The sequence below is a fragment of the Raphanus sativus genome, chromosome 5 (assembly GCF_000801105.2).
Source record: "Raphanus sativus cultivar WK10039 chromosome 5, ASM80110v3, whole genome shotgun sequence".
Lineage (NCBI taxonomy): Eukaryota > Viridiplantae > Streptophyta > Magnoliopsida > Brassicales > Brassicaceae > Raphanus > Raphanus sativus.
In genome coordinates this window covers 27,026,839-27,048,351 of record NC_079515.1, presented here as the reverse complement: position 1 = coordinate 27,048,351, position 21,513 = coordinate 27,026,839, and the positions used below count along the sequence as shown (strand labels likewise).

At 34.6% G+C, this 21,513-nt stretch overlaps 4 protein-coding genes, 1 long non-coding RNA gene and 1 pseudogene across 7 annotated transcripts; 3 read left to right on the top strand and 3 right to left on the bottom strand.

Annotated features, from left to right (window-relative positions):
• Window positions 1-677: 677 nt before the first annotated feature.
• On the bottom strand, window positions 678-2,236 carry LOC108860712 (F-box/LRR-repeat protein At3g60040-like). Its single transcript, XM_018634565.2, has 3 exons — window positions 1,244-2,236; window positions 1,021-1,170; window positions 678-947 (listed from the first exon to the last, which is right to left on the bottom strand). Exons 1-3 carry the CDS (start codon window positions 2,219-2,221, stop codon window positions 693-695), a joined length of 1,383 nt encoding a protein of 460 aa, XP_018490067.2. The 5' UTR covers window positions 2,222-2,236; the 3' UTR covers window positions 678-692.
• Window positions 2,237-3,477: 1,241 nt separating this feature from the next.
• On the bottom strand, window positions 3,478-5,681 carry LOC108860647 (F-box/LRR-repeat protein At1g06630-like; annotated as a pseudogene).
• A 1,674-nt stretch (window positions 5,682-7,355) lies between these two features.
• On the top strand, window positions 7,356-8,394 carry LOC130512618 (uncharacterized). Of its 2 annotated transcripts, none has more exons than XR_008946190.1 (2): window positions 7,356-7,691; window positions 8,172-8,394. It is a non-coding gene; the product is annotated as an uncharacterized LOC130512618 (long non-coding RNA). The 2 variants fall into 2 exon arrangements; XR_008946189.1 differs by having other exon boundaries at window positions 8,157-8,394.
• A 2,748-nt stretch (window positions 8,395-11,142) lies between these two features.
• LOC108859280 (uncharacterized) lies at window positions 11,143-16,063 on the bottom strand. 2 transcript variants are annotated; one of them, XR_008945963.1, is made up of 3 exons: window positions 15,487-16,063; window positions 14,396-14,506; window positions 11,143-11,157 (listed from the first exon to the last, which is right to left on the bottom strand). XR_008945963.1 is itself a non-coding variant. In XM_057010455.1 (2 exons), exons 1-2 carry the CDS (start codon window positions 15,848-15,850, stop codon window positions 14,499-14,501), a joined length of 372 nt encoding a protein of 123 aa, XP_056866435.1. In that variant the 5' UTR covers window positions 15,851-16,063; the 3' UTR covers window positions 14,197-14,498. The 2 variants fall into 2 exon arrangements, 1 of the variants encoding a protein (XP_056866435.1); XM_057010455.1 differs by lacking the exon at window positions 11,143-11,157 and having other exon boundaries at window positions 14,197-14,506.
• On the top strand, window positions 11,882-12,457 carry LOC130494952 (uncharacterized). The gene is made up of 3 exons (XM_056985816.1): window positions 11,882-11,986; window positions 12,046-12,186; window positions 12,305-12,457. Exons 1-3 carry the CDS (start codon window positions 11,975-11,977, stop codon window positions 12,455-12,457), a joined length of 306 nt encoding a protein of 101 aa, XP_056841796.1. The 5' UTR covers window positions 11,882-11,974.
• Window positions 16,064-18,739: 2,676 nt separating the features above from the next.
• LOC108859279 (polygalacturonase) lies at window positions 18,740-21,442 on the top strand. The gene is made up of 4 exons (XM_018633169.2): window positions 18,740-19,203; window positions 20,058-20,347; window positions 20,700-20,928; window positions 21,022-21,442. The coding sequence occupies exons 1-4, from the start codon at window positions 18,775-18,777 to the stop codon at window positions 21,238-21,240; spliced, it is 1,167 nt and encodes a 388-aa protein (XP_018488671.2). The 5' UTR covers window positions 18,740-18,774; the 3' UTR covers window positions 21,241-21,442.
• The last annotated feature ends 71 nt before the right edge of the window (window positions 21,443-21,513 follow it).

Genomic DNA, 21,513 nt, shown 5'->3' with positions numbered 1-21,513 from the left:
ATTGATGATTCTCCAAGTGAAGTTTTCAAAAAATATTTTGAAGATTACAATAATACTAGGTGTTTTTCTACGTCTTGCACATAACTATTTTTTTTTGTTAAACATCAAAATGAGTTCCTGATCCTAAAAAAGTGACTTTGAACTTGACCTACTCTTTTATTAGATATTTTAACTTTATGTTTTTATTTATATATAATTTTTTCTTTATTAAACATCAAAATGGGTTTCTGATCTCAAAAAATGACTTCGAATTTGACCTATTTTTTTATTAGATATCTTTACCTTATGTTTTTATTTATACATAATTTGCCCATTATTAAAAACATCCACTCTGCACCAGTCACCTAGTTTTCATTATCTTACAAATCTTACTAAAGCTAATAAAGTTTTATGCAATTATATTCTTAAAACATCGTCGACCACAAATAAGTTTATTAAGTATACCGCTCACAACTATCAAACGTACACCACACAAAATTATGCCAAAACTCGATACAAACTACATTTCGCGGGTTAATAACGTTACATAAAAAGTAGCTCCATACAAATAAAATAGTTTAATGTTACATAAAAAAGTAGCTCCGAGAAATGCAGTAAGCAAATTATAATAAAAAAGTTTTAATGCTTTTTTTTTTGCTAAAAAAAAAGTTTAATGTTACACACAAAAAAAGAGTAGCAAATTTATATAAGGTCTACTCGAAATAAAAGATATCGGCTGGAACAACTCCAGCAAGGGTAAAAAGATCCCTATGGGTTTGAATAATTGTGGCATGATCGACCACAACATCTTCAGGGAACTCCACTCGCACTTTTGGGATGCATTCAGTTCCTGCAAGTAAACTCTTCAAGTTAAGAAGCTCTTTAGCAGTTCCTCTGTAACCAAGAACATCCAACACCTTCACTTGGAACAGGCCAAAGGTGACATCGCCTGTGTAACTATCCAGACCCTGGGGAAGAAGATGCTTGCAACTGAGTAAGTAAAAGTTCCCCAGGGGGGAGGGAGGGAAAAAAAAACATTACCTGGATGATTAGAGTTTCAAGCTTTGGAGACTGCTTAAGCAGATACGGCAGCAGCTTCCAGCCTCGTTTGTTGTTACTCCCAAAAGATAACTTAACAATATTCTTGAACACGGGTAAAACTAGTCCATGTTTAACACACCGAGAAATCACCTGAAACACAAAACACATATATGCTTTCACGAACTGTCCAAGCTCTTTCTCAAGTAAAAAAAAAAAGACTTACATCAGCAGAACCGGGTGAGAGGTGGAGAATCTCCACGTTGCTTATCCCTACAAGGAGACCCGATAAATCGGGCCTCTTGATCTTTTCTTTACAATAAGAAAGGTCCAGCTTAGCTTCTACTAAGGATCCAAAGTTAACAAGAGGGTACGAAGACAAGGCAAAGTCAGTGTAGTCGAGAGAGACAAGACTTGGGGCGTCATATGACATAGCAGGCCCATGATCAATCCCCTCATCATAATCATTGAAAGCTGTTAGCTTCTTGATGCTCTGACTCGATATCCTGTAAGGGTTAAAATAAGCCGTGTGATTAAAAGTTAACTCCTCAAGCACTGGACAACAAGGGAGAAGCACATCACAGAGATCTTGGTCGTCAAACACGATGGTATCGAGGAAGAGAGTCTTAAGCGCTGGAAGATAGACATCAGGAGGAAGCTTTCCAATATTAGTATCTGTTCCCAGAAACAGCTTAACCAGTGTCTTGCTCCGGAAGAGGTGATAAGGAAGATAGCAGTTCCCGTGAACCTCATCGGTACGTATAAGGCCTCGAAAATAGGGCTTCAAAGTAAAGTCCACTTCCAAAACACCACGCTCAACGACATTGGATATCCAGCGACGCACATTAACCACATCGCTGTTGTTGGTAACATGATATGATAGAGAGAACTTATTGATAGGAGAACCGCATTGCAAAGCGAGTGTTCTATCCACAAAGTTTCTGAAGCTCTCCTTGATTTCTGAAGCGAGTGCAATGGGGTCCCCGTATGGAGAAATTTTACCCTCTGGCGGCGGTTGCAGCAAGACAGAATCGTCCAGATCAAGATTGTGAACCCGTGCAAACAGATACCTCCACCTTTTCGAGACAAGAGAGGTTGAAGCAGCAAGTTTGGTCGGAAGTAAGGACAGGATCTCTCCCAGTATTTCTTGAGGGAGACAGCTGATTGCATCTCTCGACCCCATGCCTAGCTTGTTTGAGTCCATGCAGACAGATTCAATATCTTCACAGAGTGATTCAACTGCTGGATTTAACAAACAGACCATAAGATCTAGTTTTCACATCTACGACTATGAAACTGAATATAAAAGTTCTAGAAAAAAATAACGAGAAAACAGAAGCTAAAGGTTCAAGCTTTTCGCCGTACAGACTAGTAGTGGTATAACTACAACAGTTTCATCAATATCAATGCATCTATAATCTAATGGAATCTCAAAAGAATGACACTTATGAGCGCCTGTAGTAGAACAGAGTAAACTATAAACTATATGGATAAAACAGAGTAAACCATAAACCATATTAGGAGAAAAGAGTAAACTATAAACCATATTGAGAGAACAGAGTAAAACATATGGAGAGCACAGAGTATGCCATATTGAGAGAAAAGAGTAAACGATAGACCATATTGAGAGAACAGAGTAAACAACCATATTGTTTTTGTAGAGAACAGAGTAACCATAAGGAGAGAACAGAGTAAACCATAACAGAAACTAAAGCTTCAACGTTTTACCTTTGGACGTCAAACAAATGCTGATGAGACAGGAGTCTCCAGTTTAGATTTTAGGGGTTTATCTATGTCGCGTTGTGCTGCATTTATATTACAGAATATTGCCATATTTAGACGAAAATATTATGAATCAAAATCACTTATCAGAACCATATGTTATATGAAGTATTTACATTTTTTCCAATTTTTACATTTTTATTAAATAATGTGCACAGTTTAAATCATCAGACTTAGTTTTTATAGATTTCTGATGAATTGCCTTTTTTCATGTCTTTTACGTTGTGGTGATTGACGAATATTCTATGAGAAATCAACATATCCAGCACCAAAAGAAGAGTCACTTCATGTTAGTGAAATCAACTTTCTAGACATATATACAGTTTATCATCATCCTCTGGTTTTACTCAAAATCTTGCTTAAGAGTCAAGAAAGGTTCATATTCACAAAAATCAAAACAAGAAAGCCATGTTTCATCTCATAACAACTTCAAGATTCGAAAAGCAAAGACTAGTTTAGGGACTTAGGGTTTATATTAACCCGCTCGATTCAATCAAAAGCCCACTCGTTCTCCTTGAGAACCTCTGCTTCTTCCTCTGCTGAAAAGTCATTCACGAGGCCGAAAGTTGCGCGAATCTCCTTATGGTCTTTGCATGCTGCGATCATGTCAGCGACTCTCCGGCAAGTGAGATCAAGAGAAGGCCTTTGATGTCTAGGTAAAGAGGCTAGCAATACAACATGCAAAAGTTTAATGTTATATAAAAAGTAGCTCCATACAAAGTGAGAGCAATTCCATAGGAAGCAAATTATAAGTTTAATGTTACATAAAAAGTAGCTCCATACAAAAGAGCAATGCGGCGACAGGGAAGCAAATAAAATAGGAGTTTAATTGTGATACATAAAACATAGCAATTTATATAAGCTCTACTCGAAATATGCAATATCGGCTGAAACAACTCCAACAAGGGTAAATAGATCCCAACGGGTTTGAATCATTTTGGCATCATCCACAACAACATCTTCAGGGAACTCCACTCGCACTTTTGGGATGCATTCAGTTCCCGCGAGCAAACTCTTAAAGTCTAGAAGCTCTTTAGCAGTTCCTCTGTAACCAAGAACATGCAGGTCCTTCACTTGGAACAGACCAATGGTAACATCGCCTGTGTAACCATCCAGGCCCTAGGGAGGCATCAAAAAGAAGATGCATGCGACGACTAAGTCTGTGTCTCTATAGGTAATACTAGAATATTTTGCTTACTAAAAATATACCTGGATGATTAGTTTTTCAAGCTTTGGAGACTGCTTAAGCAGATACGGCAGCAGTTTCCAACCTCGTTTGTTGTTACTCCCAAAAGATAAGCTAACCAGATTGTTAAACATCGGTAAAGCTAGTCCATGTTTAACACATCGAGAAATCACCTGAAACACACAAACACATATGTTTCATGAACGTCCTGAGATTTATCAAGTGAAAAAAAAAAACACAAAGAAGACTTACATCAGTAGAATCGGGAGAAAGATTCAAGGTTTGGACGTTGCTTATCCCTACAAGGAGACCCGATATATCCGGCCTCTTGATGTTTTTTTTAGAATAAGAAAGGTCCAGCTTAGCTTCGACTAAGGATTTCAAGTTGACAAGTGGGTACGCAGACAAGGCATGGTCAGTGTAGTCGAGAGAGACAACACTTGGGGCGTCAAATGACATACGAGACCCATCATCAATTCCATATTCAAAATCATAGAAAACTGTTAGCTTCTTGATGGTCCGGCTCGGTATCCTGCTAGGGTAAAAATCAGTTTTGTGAACAACAGTTAACTCCTCAAGCATTGGACAACCAGGAAGAAGCACATCAGAGAGATCTTGGTCGTCAAACATGATGGTATCGATGTTTAGACTCTTAAGCGCTGGAAGATAGACATCAGGAGGAAGCTTTCCAATACTAGTATCTGTTCCCAGACACAGCTTAACCAGTGTCTTGCTCCTGAAGAGGTGATAAGTAAGAAAGCAGTTCCCGTGAACCTCATCAGTATCAACACAGCCTACCCAACAAGACCTCAAAGTAACGTCCACTTCCAAAACACCACGCTCAACGACACTGGATATCCAGCGACGCTCATTAACCACATTGCTGTTGCCGGTAACGTGATATGATAGAGAGAATTTCTCGATACGAGAACCGCATTGCAAAGCAAGTGTTCTATCCACAAAGTTTCTGAAGCTCTCCTTGATTTTATCACTCCCTTCTTTACCCTCTGGGGGCGGTTGCAGCAAGACAGAATCATCGAAATCAAGACTGTGAACCAGTGCAAACAGATACCTCCATTTTTTCGAGAGAACAGAAGTTGAAGCAGCAAGTTTGGTTGGAAGTAAGGACAAGATCTCTCCCAGAATCTCTTGAGGGAGACAGCTGATTGCATCTCTCGAGCCCATGTCTAGTTTGTTTGAGTCCATGCATACAGATCCAGTCTCTTCCTTAGAGTTACCTGAAAGATGAAGTGAGCACAGAGTGATTCAACTGCTGGATCTAACCACAAACCATAAGATCTAGTTTCCACATCTACGACTACGAAACTGAATTATAAAAGTTCTAGAAAAAAATAACGAGAAAACAGAAGCTAAAGAGGTTCAAGCTTTTCACCGTACAGACTACAGCAGTTTCATCAGAATCAATCAATGCATCAATAATCAAATGGAATCTCAAAAGAATGACACTATGAGCGCCTGTAGTAGAACAGAGTAAACCATAAACTATGTAGATAAAACAGAGTAAACCATAAACCATATTAAGAGAAAAGAGTAAACTATAAACCATATTGAGAGAACAGGGTAAACTATATGAAAATATGAGAGAACAGAGTAAATCATGAGGAAAGAGAAGAGGAAACCATAACAGAAACTAAAGCTTCAACGTTTTACCTTTCTTGCATGCGTTACTAGTCATATGAAACTAACACTAAAGATGAACCTACCGAGTACGTCAAATAAACAAATGGTGGGAGTCTCCAGTTCAGATTTTAGGGGTTTATCTATGCTAGTTTTGCGGCATAAATATTATAGAATATTGCCATAATTAGACAAATTATTGTGAATCAAATCTATCTTATTAAAACAGAAACATTCTATTGGACCTAACATTTATTTTGTAAGTTTTTAAATTAAATACACATTTATACTTTATAATTAAACCTACATTAAATCACTAATGTTCTTTTCTTTATACTACTATCCATGTTTCCAAACAATATATTTATTTCTTTATACTACTATCAATGTTTCCAAACAATATATTTTTATACTACTATCAATGTTTCCAAACAATACAATAATTAATCTTAGTTATTTTATATCTATCATTTTCTCTTTAAAATTTTGTAGAAACGTTATAATTTCATAAATTGCAAAATAATGAACTTTAAAATTTGGATTATAAGACTACAAAATATGAAACTATTACAATTTAAATCCAATTAGATTACATATCGGTCATCCATCAGTTCAATCAGTTAGTCTCGGGTTTTAGTGATTTTTTTAATATGAATATTTTAAAAACCTAAATTGAATTGTCAGATCTCCGGATTAACCGGTATAATTACAATCGGGTTGAATTTAAAAACACTGATTTAAATGCAAAAATATTTTAAATATACACTCTTTAAAAATTACCAAAATATTTGTTAAGTTATAAGTGAAATTTTTCATCGTAAAATATTCCGCGCTTCCAAAGCGCGGGTCAAAATCTAGTTCACTTATTAAACCATATGTTATATGAAATATTTACATTTTTTTCCAATTATAATCACCATAATTTGTTGTTTTTATAGAGTTGTGAATTGCCTTTTTTCTTGTCTTATATACTGTGCAGATTGATGAATGTTCTATGAGAAATCAACCTATCCAGCACCAAAAGAAGAGTTACGTCGTCATGTTAGTGAAAACAACTCTTGTTCTGTTGGTAGATATTTAGATCTGAGTTTGTGCCTATTAAATTCCAATACATTTTGAAGGCAACGAGATGGACAGTTTGGTTGCCCCAAGCACACCCATCCAACACCTTCACTTGGAACAGACCAATGGTAACATCGCCTGTGTACCACCAATATTAGCATCACAACGTCTTCCAGGAAAGCTTATTTCATTGTATTTTTGTTTTGTTTTGAACTTGTATATATTCTTTGTTGACTACTCGTAATGGCATTATGTCTTCTGTTACCAATCTTTATAACCTTAAAGATCAAAAATCTATCAAGGGGTTATTTTAAAAAATTAAGCCAGCAATCTTATGATGTACTATATGTAAACGTTATGTTCATCATCCATAAGAACTTTGTGACATATAGTCTCGTCTTGCTTTTGAAAAGGCCATTGTAATATTTTAAAGAACATTTTCAGACATTGATTAATCAAATCACCGAGAACAGAGTTCTGATTCTTTTTTACTTCTTGAGTTTTCATTTTATCATGCTTGCCATTAAGAATCCTCACAAATTAGAAGAAAAAGGTTTATTCCAAAGCATATGCCTAAGAATATCCAAAGAATATTCTTTATTGTATTCATGTTCTTGTCTGTACTTTCACATTCCCAAACTTGTTTTTATACATCTCTAACTTCCATGAATTGTATCGGTGGAGTACTCTCTTTTGCAACCCTTGAATGTGTTTGTTGATTGACATCTATGCATATCGATCATCCTCGTGTTGATGATCGATTCGTTTAGATGACCATCAACAAATACTTTCATGGTTTTGCATCGCCTCTTGGAATCTATCTTACGTTTTTAGCATCTCTTGTAACTACTTTCTGTAGGATGTTGGCCGCTCAAAGTACTTGCATCACGTGGATAATCTCAAGCAGCTGAAGAAGAATCAAAAAGCTTCCTAAAGATGATGATGATCTAATATCTTAGTTTGTAACCTCCCTGACATGTTTTTCTTCTTTTTGCAGTGGTCACAGGTTAGCTCATGAAAAATAATCCTGTTCTTTTATTTAAAAACATGTTTAGAAAGGAAACCTAAAATATCTAGAGCTTGCTGAACTGAAAATATGTAAACCATTTAGTATATACTTTCTAATGAGAAAATAATCAAAATTGAAACTGTGTTTACTTTTTTTGTGTGTTCTTAGGAAGCTTTATGTTCAACATCTGTAAGAACATTTCTTCTAGTAGATGTTGGTTTGCATATGAGTGGTATATGATAATCACATGTAGAAATAGAAATAGGACCGGAAAGTTGACTTTAGCTACTTTTTGGATGCATATAGTTGACTTCCATATGATTTGTTTCTTCTTCTTCTTCTATTGTTTCATTATAGATTTTATTTCTTTTTTTTTTTGCTAAAATTTGAGAGAATCGACTTGTCTGACCAACTAGATTTTATTTCTTTAAATGAATATTTATAATTATAAACCAGTTTCAGACTTCTGTTGGGCAGGTTGGGACTTTGGATTGAATCTTCAAATCAATTGTTACAATTACAACAAAAGGTTGGACCCGACACACACTCGGGACCATTTGGACTACGGCCTTTCTGATGCAACTTTGAGGAAAGAGGAGCCTCTATTTCGGATGTTTCTATTGTCTTTGTCTTACATGGATACGTGTGTGTAAAGCAACATTTATCACTCAAATTAATGATTGAATATATATTTTGAAAATGCCTTTTCAAATTATTTATAGACCTTGTCCAAAACATATTAATGATATATTTAACGATACAATAATCAAATAGTTTTAAGGATTATAATTTTATTTATATATCTAAGGTTCTTTTTTTAAAAAATTATAAGTTCTCAATTTAGTCGTATATCAAAAATTAAGTTTTATACAGTAATTTATAATATTTTAAAAAAAAAATTAAAAAAATTTAAACTCTGACTTTGTTCGATCACTCCAGTTATTCGTGGTATTAGACACCCTGCATTTTGATTTAAAAAAAAAAACTGTATACAAGAGGATTACAACTTATTTCTTAAGAAAACATTACCTACAACTAGAGATGTCAAATGGGCTGGATAAAAATAGGTTGTCCGTGTCCAAATTGATATGGTCTAAAATGGGCATGTCCATTTTGGCCCGTAACTAAACTTTTGTCCACATGGACAAACCCAATTATATCATGGACAATACCGGACTTAACCATTTGGACAATGGGCGACCCAAAAATCTAAAATGTCTAGGTTTAGCAAATTGGGAAAAACTCAATATTTTTTTCGACATTTTCCTGAAGCCTAAAGATTTGATTTATAACCGTTTATGTGTGATTTTTGTTATGGAAAACATAATTTCTGCCAAAACTGAAAAACATAATTTTCCGCCAAAGCCCGAAAAAAAATATAGTTGTCTGCCAAAACCGGAAAATACAATTTTCTGCTAAAATCGAAAAATCAAATTTCCCGCCAAAACCGAAAAACCAAATTTTCTGCCATAACCGAAAAATACAATTTCCCATCAAAACCGGAAAAATCAATTTCTACCAAAACCGAAAAACCCAATTTCCCACCAAAACTGAATAATTCAATTTCCCGCCAAAACCGGAAAAACGCAATTTCCTGCCAAAACCAGAAGAAAAAAACATAAATTTTCGCTAAAACTGGAAACACAATTTTCCGCAAAAACCAGAAAACACTATTTCCCGTAAAACCAGAAAACACACAATTTCCCGCCAAACCCGAAAACATATTTTCTCGCAAAAATTGGAAAAACACAATTTTTCGCCAAGACCGGAAAATACAATTTCTCGCAAAAACCGGAAAAACGCAATTTCTTGCCAAAATAGAAAACGCAATTTATCTTTTGTGAACTTGTGTGTTTTTATGAAGTCTAGAACATGAAATTTAGAACTTGTATGAATCTATACTATTAAAAGAGAATCATTTTGAAAAAATCTACTTATAAAAGGTTACTGCACCTTCATTAATGGCATAATAGTAATTTAGTCAATGGTCTTACATGTAGTTATAATAAATCAATACTATAGTAATGCGCTTCAACAAAATTATATGAAACATGCGGGATCCACTATCTCAATTTGTTAAATGATGGGTCGATGGTTTTTGATTCATGTGCAACACTTTCTCAATTTAATACATGAGTATTATGTAGTTAAGCAACACATAATGGGTTTATTGTACATTATACATTATTTAATCCAGTGAATTAATATCTGCCTATATTATTTATTTCTCTGACTACTAATACCTCAAGTCTAAGTTTGTGTTTATATTTACCCAACCCATCTTAGTTAAAAAATATCAAATAATTTTTGTACTTAAATTTATTTTTTTGTGCTTTAAATTTTATGTATAGACTATTAAAAGAAAATGTATTTTTTAAAAATCTACTTATACAAGTTTGTTACACTATTTCATCAAACTACTAATACTTTAGTTTTACCTTAAATTTAGATTAACAATATGTTATCATATATTTCTTTAACAATAACTCAGTCAATATCTATCATAAACTCTTTTCAAAAAAAAAATTTCTATCTTATTTAATAACCAAGTATTTCGGCTGATTTACCAAATAAATGGATCTTGGTTTATGTACTGATTGGCGTAATTATTAATTGGGTTCCTGTAGGATAATACCAAACATAATCTCATCCACGGTTAACCGTTAACCAGTGTAAATGACATTATTACTAATTGATGCCCCAAAGAAGAATTATTCGGTACACATTTTCTACACAATAAATATATAATTAATATTTACTGATGCATGTACAATATTCCATATTTTAAACCAATAAAAGATTTATATATTGAGGCATGTATGATAACTCCATATTTTTTTAGGTCTGAATTATCTCAATTTCTTAAAAAATAGTTTCATTTAATAAAAACTAAATCACATAAACTAAATTTAATTAAACTATAGAAAATGTTTTGAAACGAATGAATTTTTCAATACAAAGAGTGTTAAACATATAAAATATTTTATTTAAATTAAAAAAATCAGTGTAAAATAAGTTTAACTTCATGTTAAATAAATAAAATCATATTACGGGTTAGAATTATTTAGAGTCTTCAAAAATTTAGTCATATTTAAAATAACAAAAATAAGTCATATAAGTAAATAAAAGATAAATTTCATAAAAAGTTAAAATAAATAATTTATCAAAAATCATAAGTTTTATTACGTAAAATAAATTTTCCAACAAAAAATATACCCGCCCTTTTTAAGGGCGGGTCAAAATCTAGTTTTACTTATTAAAACTGAAAAATTGTGTTGTTTACATTAAGTGGTCATATAGGCCCATGGACAGCCCAACAAATGTAATAAATCATGGTCTTATTTGGTTTTGGTCTCATTTGGACATGGTTCTATTTGGACTTCGACCAAATATGTCCAGCAAAAAAATAAAGCCCATTCGAACACGCCCAAACCCGCCTGGCCCGCCCAATTGACATCTATACCTACAACAAAGTAGAAATCAAGAATATCAGCCACCTTCAAAATTCGCATTCAGTACAAAATGATTTTTTTTTAAACACAGATAATATTATTTCACTACAAATTATTAGAACTATTACATGATAAATTTGTATAGAGGTTTTATTTTCTCCATGGTAAACATTTTAATGTAAAGATTGCTTCGTTGATTTACACAACCGTTAATAAATCATACTACCATTCTCTAAGAGTTTTTTTTTTTTTTGAAAAAGGGCTTTCTGGTATTCTCTAAGAGTTGAATCTCAAACTTTTCAATATAAAAATCTATAATATAATGAGGGAGTATCACTCCTGTATAAAAGACACGTGTCCGTTTTATTAATGGGCTGTATGTCCGTTTTATTAATGGGCTGTATTTGTTTGGTGTCTTCAGTATTCATCCGACCATTCCATTGTTCTTTAACTTTCTATCTCCTCTATCTGTCGATCTTCCCACTCTTTCTCCCTTCCGACGAAGAGTCGTTACTCTCTCAACTGCTGCAATCAATTTTGCCTTTTCATTAAACTCTTTATCTCCCCCCAATCTCTCTGTCTCCCTCTTTCTACAATCAAAACCTCAAGCTTTTGATAACTGAGGCACTGTGGGATCTCTATGAATAGGTAAGGGTTGTGCCTGTCATCCATCATCTCATACACGCAAGCTATTTTCTCTGACCCTATTGTTTCTTGGAAAACGTCTTCCTCCAATGCAATTTCCGCTCTACCCGCTGCTCGCAAGCAGTAAAGTTATTCTCACTGCCTTCTTTGACCGTTTCCGATGGCCACCAGGAGAACTTGGCAATGTCCGGGAAGGTGGGAATTTTTAATATATCTTCTGTTGATGGATTTCTCTAATAGTTTTGTTTGTTCAGCTAACGGAGAAGTACTTGAAGGAAGAATATGCAGCAAAAGGAAGTCGACGATCAAGAAAACGCCAAGAATATCCACATGAGCTCCTTCTTCAAGCAATCATTGCTGATGTTGATGAGATCCAGAGCCAACTTGATTACCATGTAAGGTTGTTTCTTCTCAATTAACACCATATATGTAAGGTTTGAACATTAACTGTGGTTATGTGATTGAGATTCTGTCTACATTTTGTCGCATTTGTTTCCGATTAAATTGTTCAAGGATATGGCCTGTAGCGAGAAAGAAGAGAAGTTATTATCACTAAGTGCATTCTTTCTCAACGATGGGGCTTCAATAGCAAAACGTCTCTCTGATGCTAATGTTTCTATCAACAAGCTTGAACGTAAACATATTGCTGCTGCAGTTTTTGCTTGATAGCTATACCTGTTTCCAAGTCTTTTTTTTTCCTGTATCATTTAACTCTCATTCTCTGGATGGATGAATTTCCTTTTGTAGGCTCAGATTGTTTCAGAAACAGACTATCATCGAAAGTAACGTCTCTCTTTTTACTGCCCCCCTAAAAAAAATCTTTTAAACAAACTGCACTGCGTTTTTTAGTTCTTGTATATGATAAGTTATTGCAGGCTGGGAGAGTTTATGAGTCTATACACACACAGTAAAATACAGAAAGCTCTTAACCATCTACTAGACATGAAAATTGCGAAAGTTTGTTGAAGTGGACTCAACCAGAGAGTTGGTCCCCAAATGCAATGTACAAGGCTACAAACATGTTTCCCTCCAGCAGCAAAGCTGAATGCTTCTATGAGCTTTTTATTCTTCCTACCTAGAGCGAGAGAGGATATCAGAATCCACAAAAAGCTACATCTATGCCTCTACCAACTTTGAAAAGGTACTCTTCAAGCCCAAAGGATTCTACCGTGGGATTATACTTCCCCTCCGTATAGGTGTGTCTTCTCTTTTCTCTTTCTATTGATCCTCCTTTTGTGACTTTTCTCTAATTAACTTGCATATTTTTGTTAGCTTGGTACATGCACCATCCCCGAAGCTGTGTAATTATAGGGAGTATAATACATGAGTTTTCTTTTCCTGAAATTTGGTCAAGGTAAACCTTTTTCTCTCCTACAGTTTTGCCAAATCATTAAGCACATAAAACAATATTATTCACGTACATGAACTACAGTGCCCCCTTGGTATGCAATTTCGTTTTTGTTTGTGGGTGTGCAATTACTTCAAATAAGTTACACACAGTGTATTGCATCGAATACTATATTTTTCTATAGTAAATTGCTTGGTCCGTGGTTGAATCTAAAGATGATAATGTTCGATGCAATATGATGAGTGCATAAAGGTATAGTTCTATGTGTATTAGTCTATAATGATTTGCTTGGCACGAGGTTGAGCCTAATGTGAATGTATTTTATTCAGCGTAATGAGTGCATCAACGATTGTGATAAGGATGTTGAAAGAGGTAGGGAGCTTAGGCAGATTAAAGATGGTATCTAATGCTTTCACTAGGAAGGGAACAGCTTTGCGGAAGATGGAAGAAGTCTCGAGAGCCTATGAACATGTTACTGGGACTGACCAGAAAGCTCTTGCGGAGCACCGTAAACCAGCACTTTGAAGAGGCTTGATAAGGTTGAGAGAGTCAAGAAAGAGTTGGCGCATCAAGAGTATTTTGATCCCAGTAATGGTGAGGCTGAGCGTGAGAAAGGTATTTTGGGTTTGCAATTATATCTTCGTGAAGCAAGTTATACGACCATCATGTTGTGTTTGTAATACAGGTAATGAGTTCTAAAGGAGCAGGAAAATCACGATGTTGTGAGATATCACACTGAAGCAATCAAAAGGAATCCAAAGGACCCGAGAGTAAGTCCAGTCCTCATCATCTTATGTGCTTTACTGCTGTGTACAAAAGCTTCCATATTTGATTGTTTGAATTAACAAGTTATTATCAACATTTTCTTCTGGTATTTTGATGATCATTTCTTAGTAGAATAAACTTTTCTGAATATAAATTAGCATATTTATTTGTGTCTACTGATGTTTAATTTTCTATAGTAATATATTTATCTTTTTTTTGTTCAATAGTAATATATTTATTTTTGCTTTGTCAATAAAAAATTGAGTCGCATTATTAGTTTATCAACAAAAAATAACTATAAAACTTCATTGAGAAATTTATTTATGGTTATGGATTTTGTAGCATAAATATAAAGATATGATCTTGTGCAAACAACACTCAGCGACCTCACCGTAACAAAAATAAAATAAACCCTGACTTAATAATATCTATTCCTGAACCAAAATAACACAATCAAACAGGCACAGCATGAAAACTCAGAATCTTCTTACCGAAGTAGCAAGATCGCAGCCTACTGTTCAGTTACGTTGTCTTCTGAGTTGGCGTTATGCAGCTATTCAAACCAAACCATACCATTTTTTCTTCCACAATGACCTATTGCACTGCATTTTTGGCAAGTAAAAGCCCACAAACACTTACATCTACCGTCTCCATTTATCATAAAAGTGACGGGCAATTTCAAATTTCCGAGAAAAGAAAATTTTGTTTGCAACAATGGTCTATACTCATTATTTGCTTCAAAAAGTACCACAACAAATCATGTGAATTACTCTACCTACCCAACAAATAAAGAACAAGAACAGCAAAAAACAAATTTAGCAAGGTTCATCAGTGGCCATAGCAAAACTAAAACTTCACAAACACGGTAAATATTAAGATAGAGCAACAACGACCCCGCGCTTGCGCGGGGGTTCCGCCCCTAGTATTAATGAATCATTAAACGAAATGTTGAACCAGAAGACTTCTAATAAATTAATAAATTAAAACCTTTTGTCAAAAAATAAATAAATTAGTAAATTACTTTTAGCAAGATGATTATTTAGGATAACTGTGCTTTGAGATACATTTTCTCAGTTTAGTTTGATTTTTAAAAAAATATAAATAGACTTTTGACGTGTTGTTTGGGCACAATCAGTGGAATACAGCAAGAAGCAACGTTGTTTATGGAAGGATTTCTTTACTCAAATTTTGAATTTTATATGCATGTTCTAGTTAGTACACGTTCATACACAATTTTCAAACATAACACCGTGTACGAGACAGCCGTATAGATAGTCAACTGTATTACTATTAGGTCAACTAGCCCTTTGAGAATTAATTAAATATTCTTATTGGACCACTAACTCTTTTTAAAATTTAATTTTGATCCCTCAAATAAGTACATATTATCAAAACAAACCCCCAAAATTTTACACATTCAATATCGGAATATATCACAGGAAAAGAACAATATCAGCCGACAAGTTCAGATCTTTTGGAGCAAAAATATCAAAAACAAAACAAGATTTGACATATAAAAGAAATGAAGCAGATCTTTTATTGAGTTGATGTTTTACAGTTTGTGTATCGATAAATCATTTACCTGAGACACAAGAAAACAACCTATGACTTCTGTTTCTCACCAGCTGTCCTCTCCGGGACGGAGAAATATCTATTCCTCCGCCTTCGCCACGTGACCTTCTCCCTTCATGATAAGACATAGAAGAAACATCTCCGACCGACAAACCACGGCGGTGACGGTCTTGATCGGCTACGTTGTTCATCTCTACATGATCAAAAGACAACGACGGTCGAGATGCGACGGAGTGATCGGAGTTCCCGGCGAAGGGTAAGAAGTTATCGTATGACTCTTTTGTAGCGTCACCGGAGGAAGAGAGACATTCGTAACGCCGGCGAGTCCTGTTTTTCATCATAGCTTTAAACGCCATTGGAATCAATCCATCCATTTGAGTATTCCTTATTAGGATTGTGTGTATGATTTTTTTTTTTGAAAATATGTGTGTACGATTGTTGAGGAGATGAAGAAGAAGAAACTTAATGTGGGGGGGAGTTGAGAGGTTAATGGTTTGGGTAGTGGTTTTGTTGATCACACACGGACAGCTGCTGACATCAATTTCATAATGTCTATCTTTCTTTTCCTTATATATTTTACAAATGGTGTCTTTTTCTATTATTTTTCAACTAGATTGACTTTTTTGTGTGTTTGTGTTAATCTTCTAGTTTCATTGAATTTAATCATATGAGATTTCTTACTTTTCTTAGATATTTCGAACCACTCAACTAACGATTAAGTAAAAAATAGTAAAATAGTAAAATTGACAACCTTTTTTTTTTTATCAACAAATTGACAAGCTTAAACTGATATTTTAGGCTCAATTATATGCTGTGGCCCAGCCCATTAACTCTCGTCCACACGTAGTGCCAGCCCGCCTTACATATTATTAGACACTGATCGACTTTGTAAATTGTTCGGAAAATCGAATAAAACAAAATCACTCCTCAATAATTTGTTCTCTTGTTTTCGACTCTTTTAAGCTGGGAGCCTCTTTTAAAGGACTTGAGAAGACAGCGAGAAGAAGATAATTGATTTTATTTTCTGTATTTGGTGGCGTAGGTAATTGTCTTTTAGGCTAGCCATATTATTAAAGACCTAGACTTATAGTCCTCTAATTGGTGAAATTTTAAACAGCTACGACCTCCAGTGGAACAATCTACTAGAGTAAGTACCCACGATGGTTACAGAACGAGCCGCAACTTTAAAAATGTCACTCGATCGTTGTGTTGATTGTAGAATGTTATATGGATTATCAGGTAGTTAGAGTTTTCTTGATGCCTTTTATTTTGACTTTGTGATTTTCACCTTTTTAATTAGTAGAATCTGTAGTATGTTATTAGAGTGTATATAGTTACAGTTAGTTTGGTTAGTTAGAATAGGTTTATACCGGTTAGTTGTATATAATCACTTGTGCACCTTCATTTTATACCCAACAGAAACATTATTCATTTTCATATCTTGAGTTCATCTTCTTCTTTCTCGCAAGATTATGAACTCTGATCATTTTCTGTTCAACTTCAATTCCTCTAATATATGTGCATATGATCAGTGTAGATGTATATAAATATCAGATTGTAGATACAGCAAAGGGTTGTGGACCTTGTGGTGGATGTATGTGGTCTATATAGATGTATGTATGAATGATTGCATACATGTATCCTGGATGTATATATAGAGTGTGCATGTGTAATGTATGTCTACGTAGGAGCTTCCTTTGCCACGGTACGAAAAACTTAGCAAAAGTATCTATGTCACAAACTTTTTAGGATGAGAGTTTAGGTTAATCAGACTAAGCCACGAGGGTATAATTAAGCCAAATTTCATATCAATGATTTGTATTCACACCAAAATGCAATATATTTTCTATTTATCACCGAGGAATATCGCTGAAAATAACTAAAATCATGATAGCCATAGGCTGTATATCACTTACGAAGTCTATCATGATTGGTACAAAATAATTTTCGTAAGCCTTGAGGAAACATATCACTAACGTAATCACGAAAGTTGATCATTACCTATGGCTTACGAAAATCTTTAGCCAACTATATTATTAGTTTATTTTCGGAATGCTAAAGAAGATGTATCGAGAAATATTTGGGATTTTGAATCAAACATGAACTCAACATTACAGAACATGCGACATGCTTGTTTCTTCTTATCGTTTAATTTGCATATTTTAATTCGATATACATTAACTTACTTTCTTGATCCTAATAGTACGGCATGAGACAATAAATGTGTTGTGTTTAAGAAACATCACATTATTTCTGAAATGTTGACGTGCATGTGAATGTGATTAGCATCCCCCTCGAAAATTCTTACGATATCATTGGCCAGTTTCTTCTCCGGTTTATCCTCCACTTGTCACGTTTCCCACTCATGTTTGGTTCCGTATGACCAGGGCCAGCCATGAGCTATTCTAAGTGAAATATTTGTAATAGATCCTCGAATTTAAAAAAAAAGGTATTAACAAAAAACAAATTACATAGACATTGTCATAAGCTCCCAAAATTTCAAGGCCGGTTGTGCTATGACTCATATATTATTGTTTCTTAAATTCCCTAATATATGCATGGATCCATCAATTCCTTGCATTTCTTTGAATAAAGAGGATCGTGTAACGTTCTTCTCAGATAATTAAAACAAAATCGGCTACTATGTATGTACCCAACCGAGTAGTCACATGCATTGAGAATTATGTCCTCTGCCATCAACATGCACTGACACTTCCCTGACCATTCCACTTGCTTTTTCACTTATCCCATTTGAATACAACATAATTAATTTTCGTATGAACACTACTTTCTTATACACATTTGGGTTAAGCATTTAACGGACAAAATTAAGTTTGGTTTTGTGCTAAGACAAAAATAAGTTTTTTTAAAAGTTGAATTAGTAGAGAGCTACACAAACGCAGTGGCCTAAAGAATTTAGTAAGATGTGTAGAACACACACACATAATAATTTATCTAAAAAAATAAAATAAAATAATAGTCCAATTTTTTCAGTACATAAATTAGATTATGATAAACGATTCAAAACAGAGACACAAACTTTAAATCATTCAAATATACCAATTGTAATATTCTGAAATTTGAGAAATAATTCTCCGTCGCGTTGACAAAGGACATAAGATCTAAAATTTCTTGTGAATTGTGATGATTACAAGAAATAAAAATCCACAATTTATTAAATTAAATACTAATAACATAAAAGCTCTCTCATAAATACACAATACTATATATACCTTCCACTAAACCGTTTCAAATCCCACACGCCCCACCTCTATTATTCAAATTGTCTCTCAAAACAATGACTTCTTCAATTCTCGTAGTTCTCGTAATTCTTTTCTCGATCTCATTGTCCTCAGCTCAGACCTACAACATTCTATCTTACGGAGCCAAACCGGACGGTAAAACCGACTCTACCAAGGCCTTAACCGCCGTGTGGGCCAAAGCATGCGCCTCAGTCAAACCGGTCACTATTTCCATCCCTAAGGGACGGTTTTTATTAAGAAGCATTGTCTTTGATGGATCCAGGTGTAAACGCAAGTCAGTCACGTTCCGTATTCAAGGTACACTTGTGGCTCCATCGGATTATCGAGTCATTGGTAAAGAAAACTACTGGATTTTCTTCCAGCATCTCGACGGCCTCTACGTCTACGGTGGAGTTCTTGATGCTCAGGGAGCTTCTCTATGGTCTTGCAAAAAGTCCGGCAAGAATTGCCCTAGTGGTGCTACGGTACGTTACTCTTATACACATTTATTGTCATTGGCAAATGTAGACATATTGTAATATAGTTTAAAATTAAAATGCCTGACAAAGGATCCGAAATATTAATCTCGAAACTGATCTGCTTTGTTATATAAAAATATACTGATCACCAAAGTGAATAAAAATGGTAAAAAAAAATATTTCAATCAGATTAAAGAGGTACATTTATGAAATCCAATTATGTATCCCACTAGTTAATGCATTAACATTATTAGCCTTTTTAATAATATTTGTTACACTGAATATTGCAAATCCCCTAATTCCTCTTGGTGATTTGTTGGACTGTGGATATATTTTTTGGCTTCAACTTTTATCTACAGCCTTTAAATTATCAATTATGCTTTAAGTCAATTTTTAAGCTAAAAATGGTTGCAGAATTCCTATTTACTAAAACAATATTTTATATGTTATAAGTAAAATATAGAGCTACATTAAATAATACATCCACCATAAAAATTACACAGATAAAATTTTACATCACAAAATTTAAATTTACATTTCAACCAATCACCCTTTCTAAACGATCCAAATGATGCATTTTCCCTAATTTTCTCTATAATTTTGCGCTACCATAAATTATAAGTTGCGTGTTTTGGATTATGAAATAGTTTATGGTTTACTATAACTCTATAGATGTATGCGTAGTTGACTTTTAAGTTAGTAAGTCCAGTTCACATGGACCAAATCATAGAGTCAGAAATGCGGCAAATGCCTATATATATAAACACAATCTTTAAATGCAATGAAACTTTTTAGAAATAACATGCAATAATTCTACAATGTTGTAATTGACACGTTACATGGGCAACAATTACAAACAGAGCATAGGGTTTCAGAGCTCGAGCAACGTGATAATCTCAGGACTGACGTCACTTAACAGTCAGATGTACCACGTCGTGATTAACGGATGCCGTAACGTAAATATCCAAGGAGTCAGAGTTTCAGCTGACGGAAACAGTCCAAACACTGACGGCATCCACGTCCAGTCATCCTCCACCGTCTCCATCCTCAACTCAAAAATCTCCACCGGAGATGATTGTGTATCCATCGGTCCCGGAACTAACGGCCTCTGGATCGAAAACGTTGCTTGTGGCCCTGGCCATGGTATCAGGTATTTCTATTTACTAATCAAATTACTTGTAATTTCATCATGCATAAACCTGTCAAAGTGTTTTTGGCTAGTAGATAAATTATACACTAAATAATCTTTATAGGTTTGATATAGTTTATGAAGTATAGTGATCAACACAAACATAAATTCAACGGACTAGTTTTCATTCCCATGGGTTTATTAGTTCGTTAATTGAGTTTATCTTATGTTGAATTAGTTCATTTGATAATCTTTTCAATTTATCAAAAAATATTTGAATTAATGATTTACTACATTTGAACTATTTTATTCATTTCTATTGAATTAATTTTCTTTTTGGCAATTGTCTTCTTCTTTTTCTTTCATAAACCAGCATTGGGAGCTTGGGGAAAGAGAGTGTGGAGGCAGGTGTACAGAACGTAACAGTAAAAACGGCTACGTTTACAGGAACAGAGAATGGGGTGAGAATAAAGTCATGGGCCAGGCCCAGTAACGGATTCGCTAAGAACATCCGCTTCCAACATTGCGTTATGAACAACGTACAGAACCCAATAGTCATCGACCAAAACTATTGTCCCGGCAACGAAAATTGCCCTAACCAGGTTCACCATTTTTTAATTTTCTAATTAAATTGAAACATCGTATATAAAATATTTATTAGTTCAAATATTGATATAAAATCACGATGATAATAGGTTTCTGGAATAAAAATCAGCGATGTAATGTTCTTCGATATACACGGGACATCGGCGACGGAAATTGGAGTTAAATTTGACTGTAGCTCTAAGAAGCCGTGTACCGGAATCAGACTTCAAGACGTGAAGCTAACGTACCGAAATAAACCGGCAATAGCAGATTGTAGCCATGCAGGAGGGACTGAGGCTGGGTTTCAACAGCCCAACAGTTGTCTATGACCAGACAAGAGTATAGTTTTGTCTTCTGTCATTGTCTGTGTTGTTTGTAGTCATGTAAGTAAGTAACGTCGTCGCTTCTATATTTGTTTCAAAAAAATAGAAGTCGTCGCTTCTATATATAGTATTACGACCCTATTCGTGGTGGTTGGGGATGTGGCTAATTTATCTGCCTAATAGAACTTGGGTCTAGCCTTGATTGTATTCCCTGGGCGCTATTCGGTGGGTGGCCGCGGCGAGTTGGGCCAAATCGGTGAATCCAGGCGTTGACCCGCG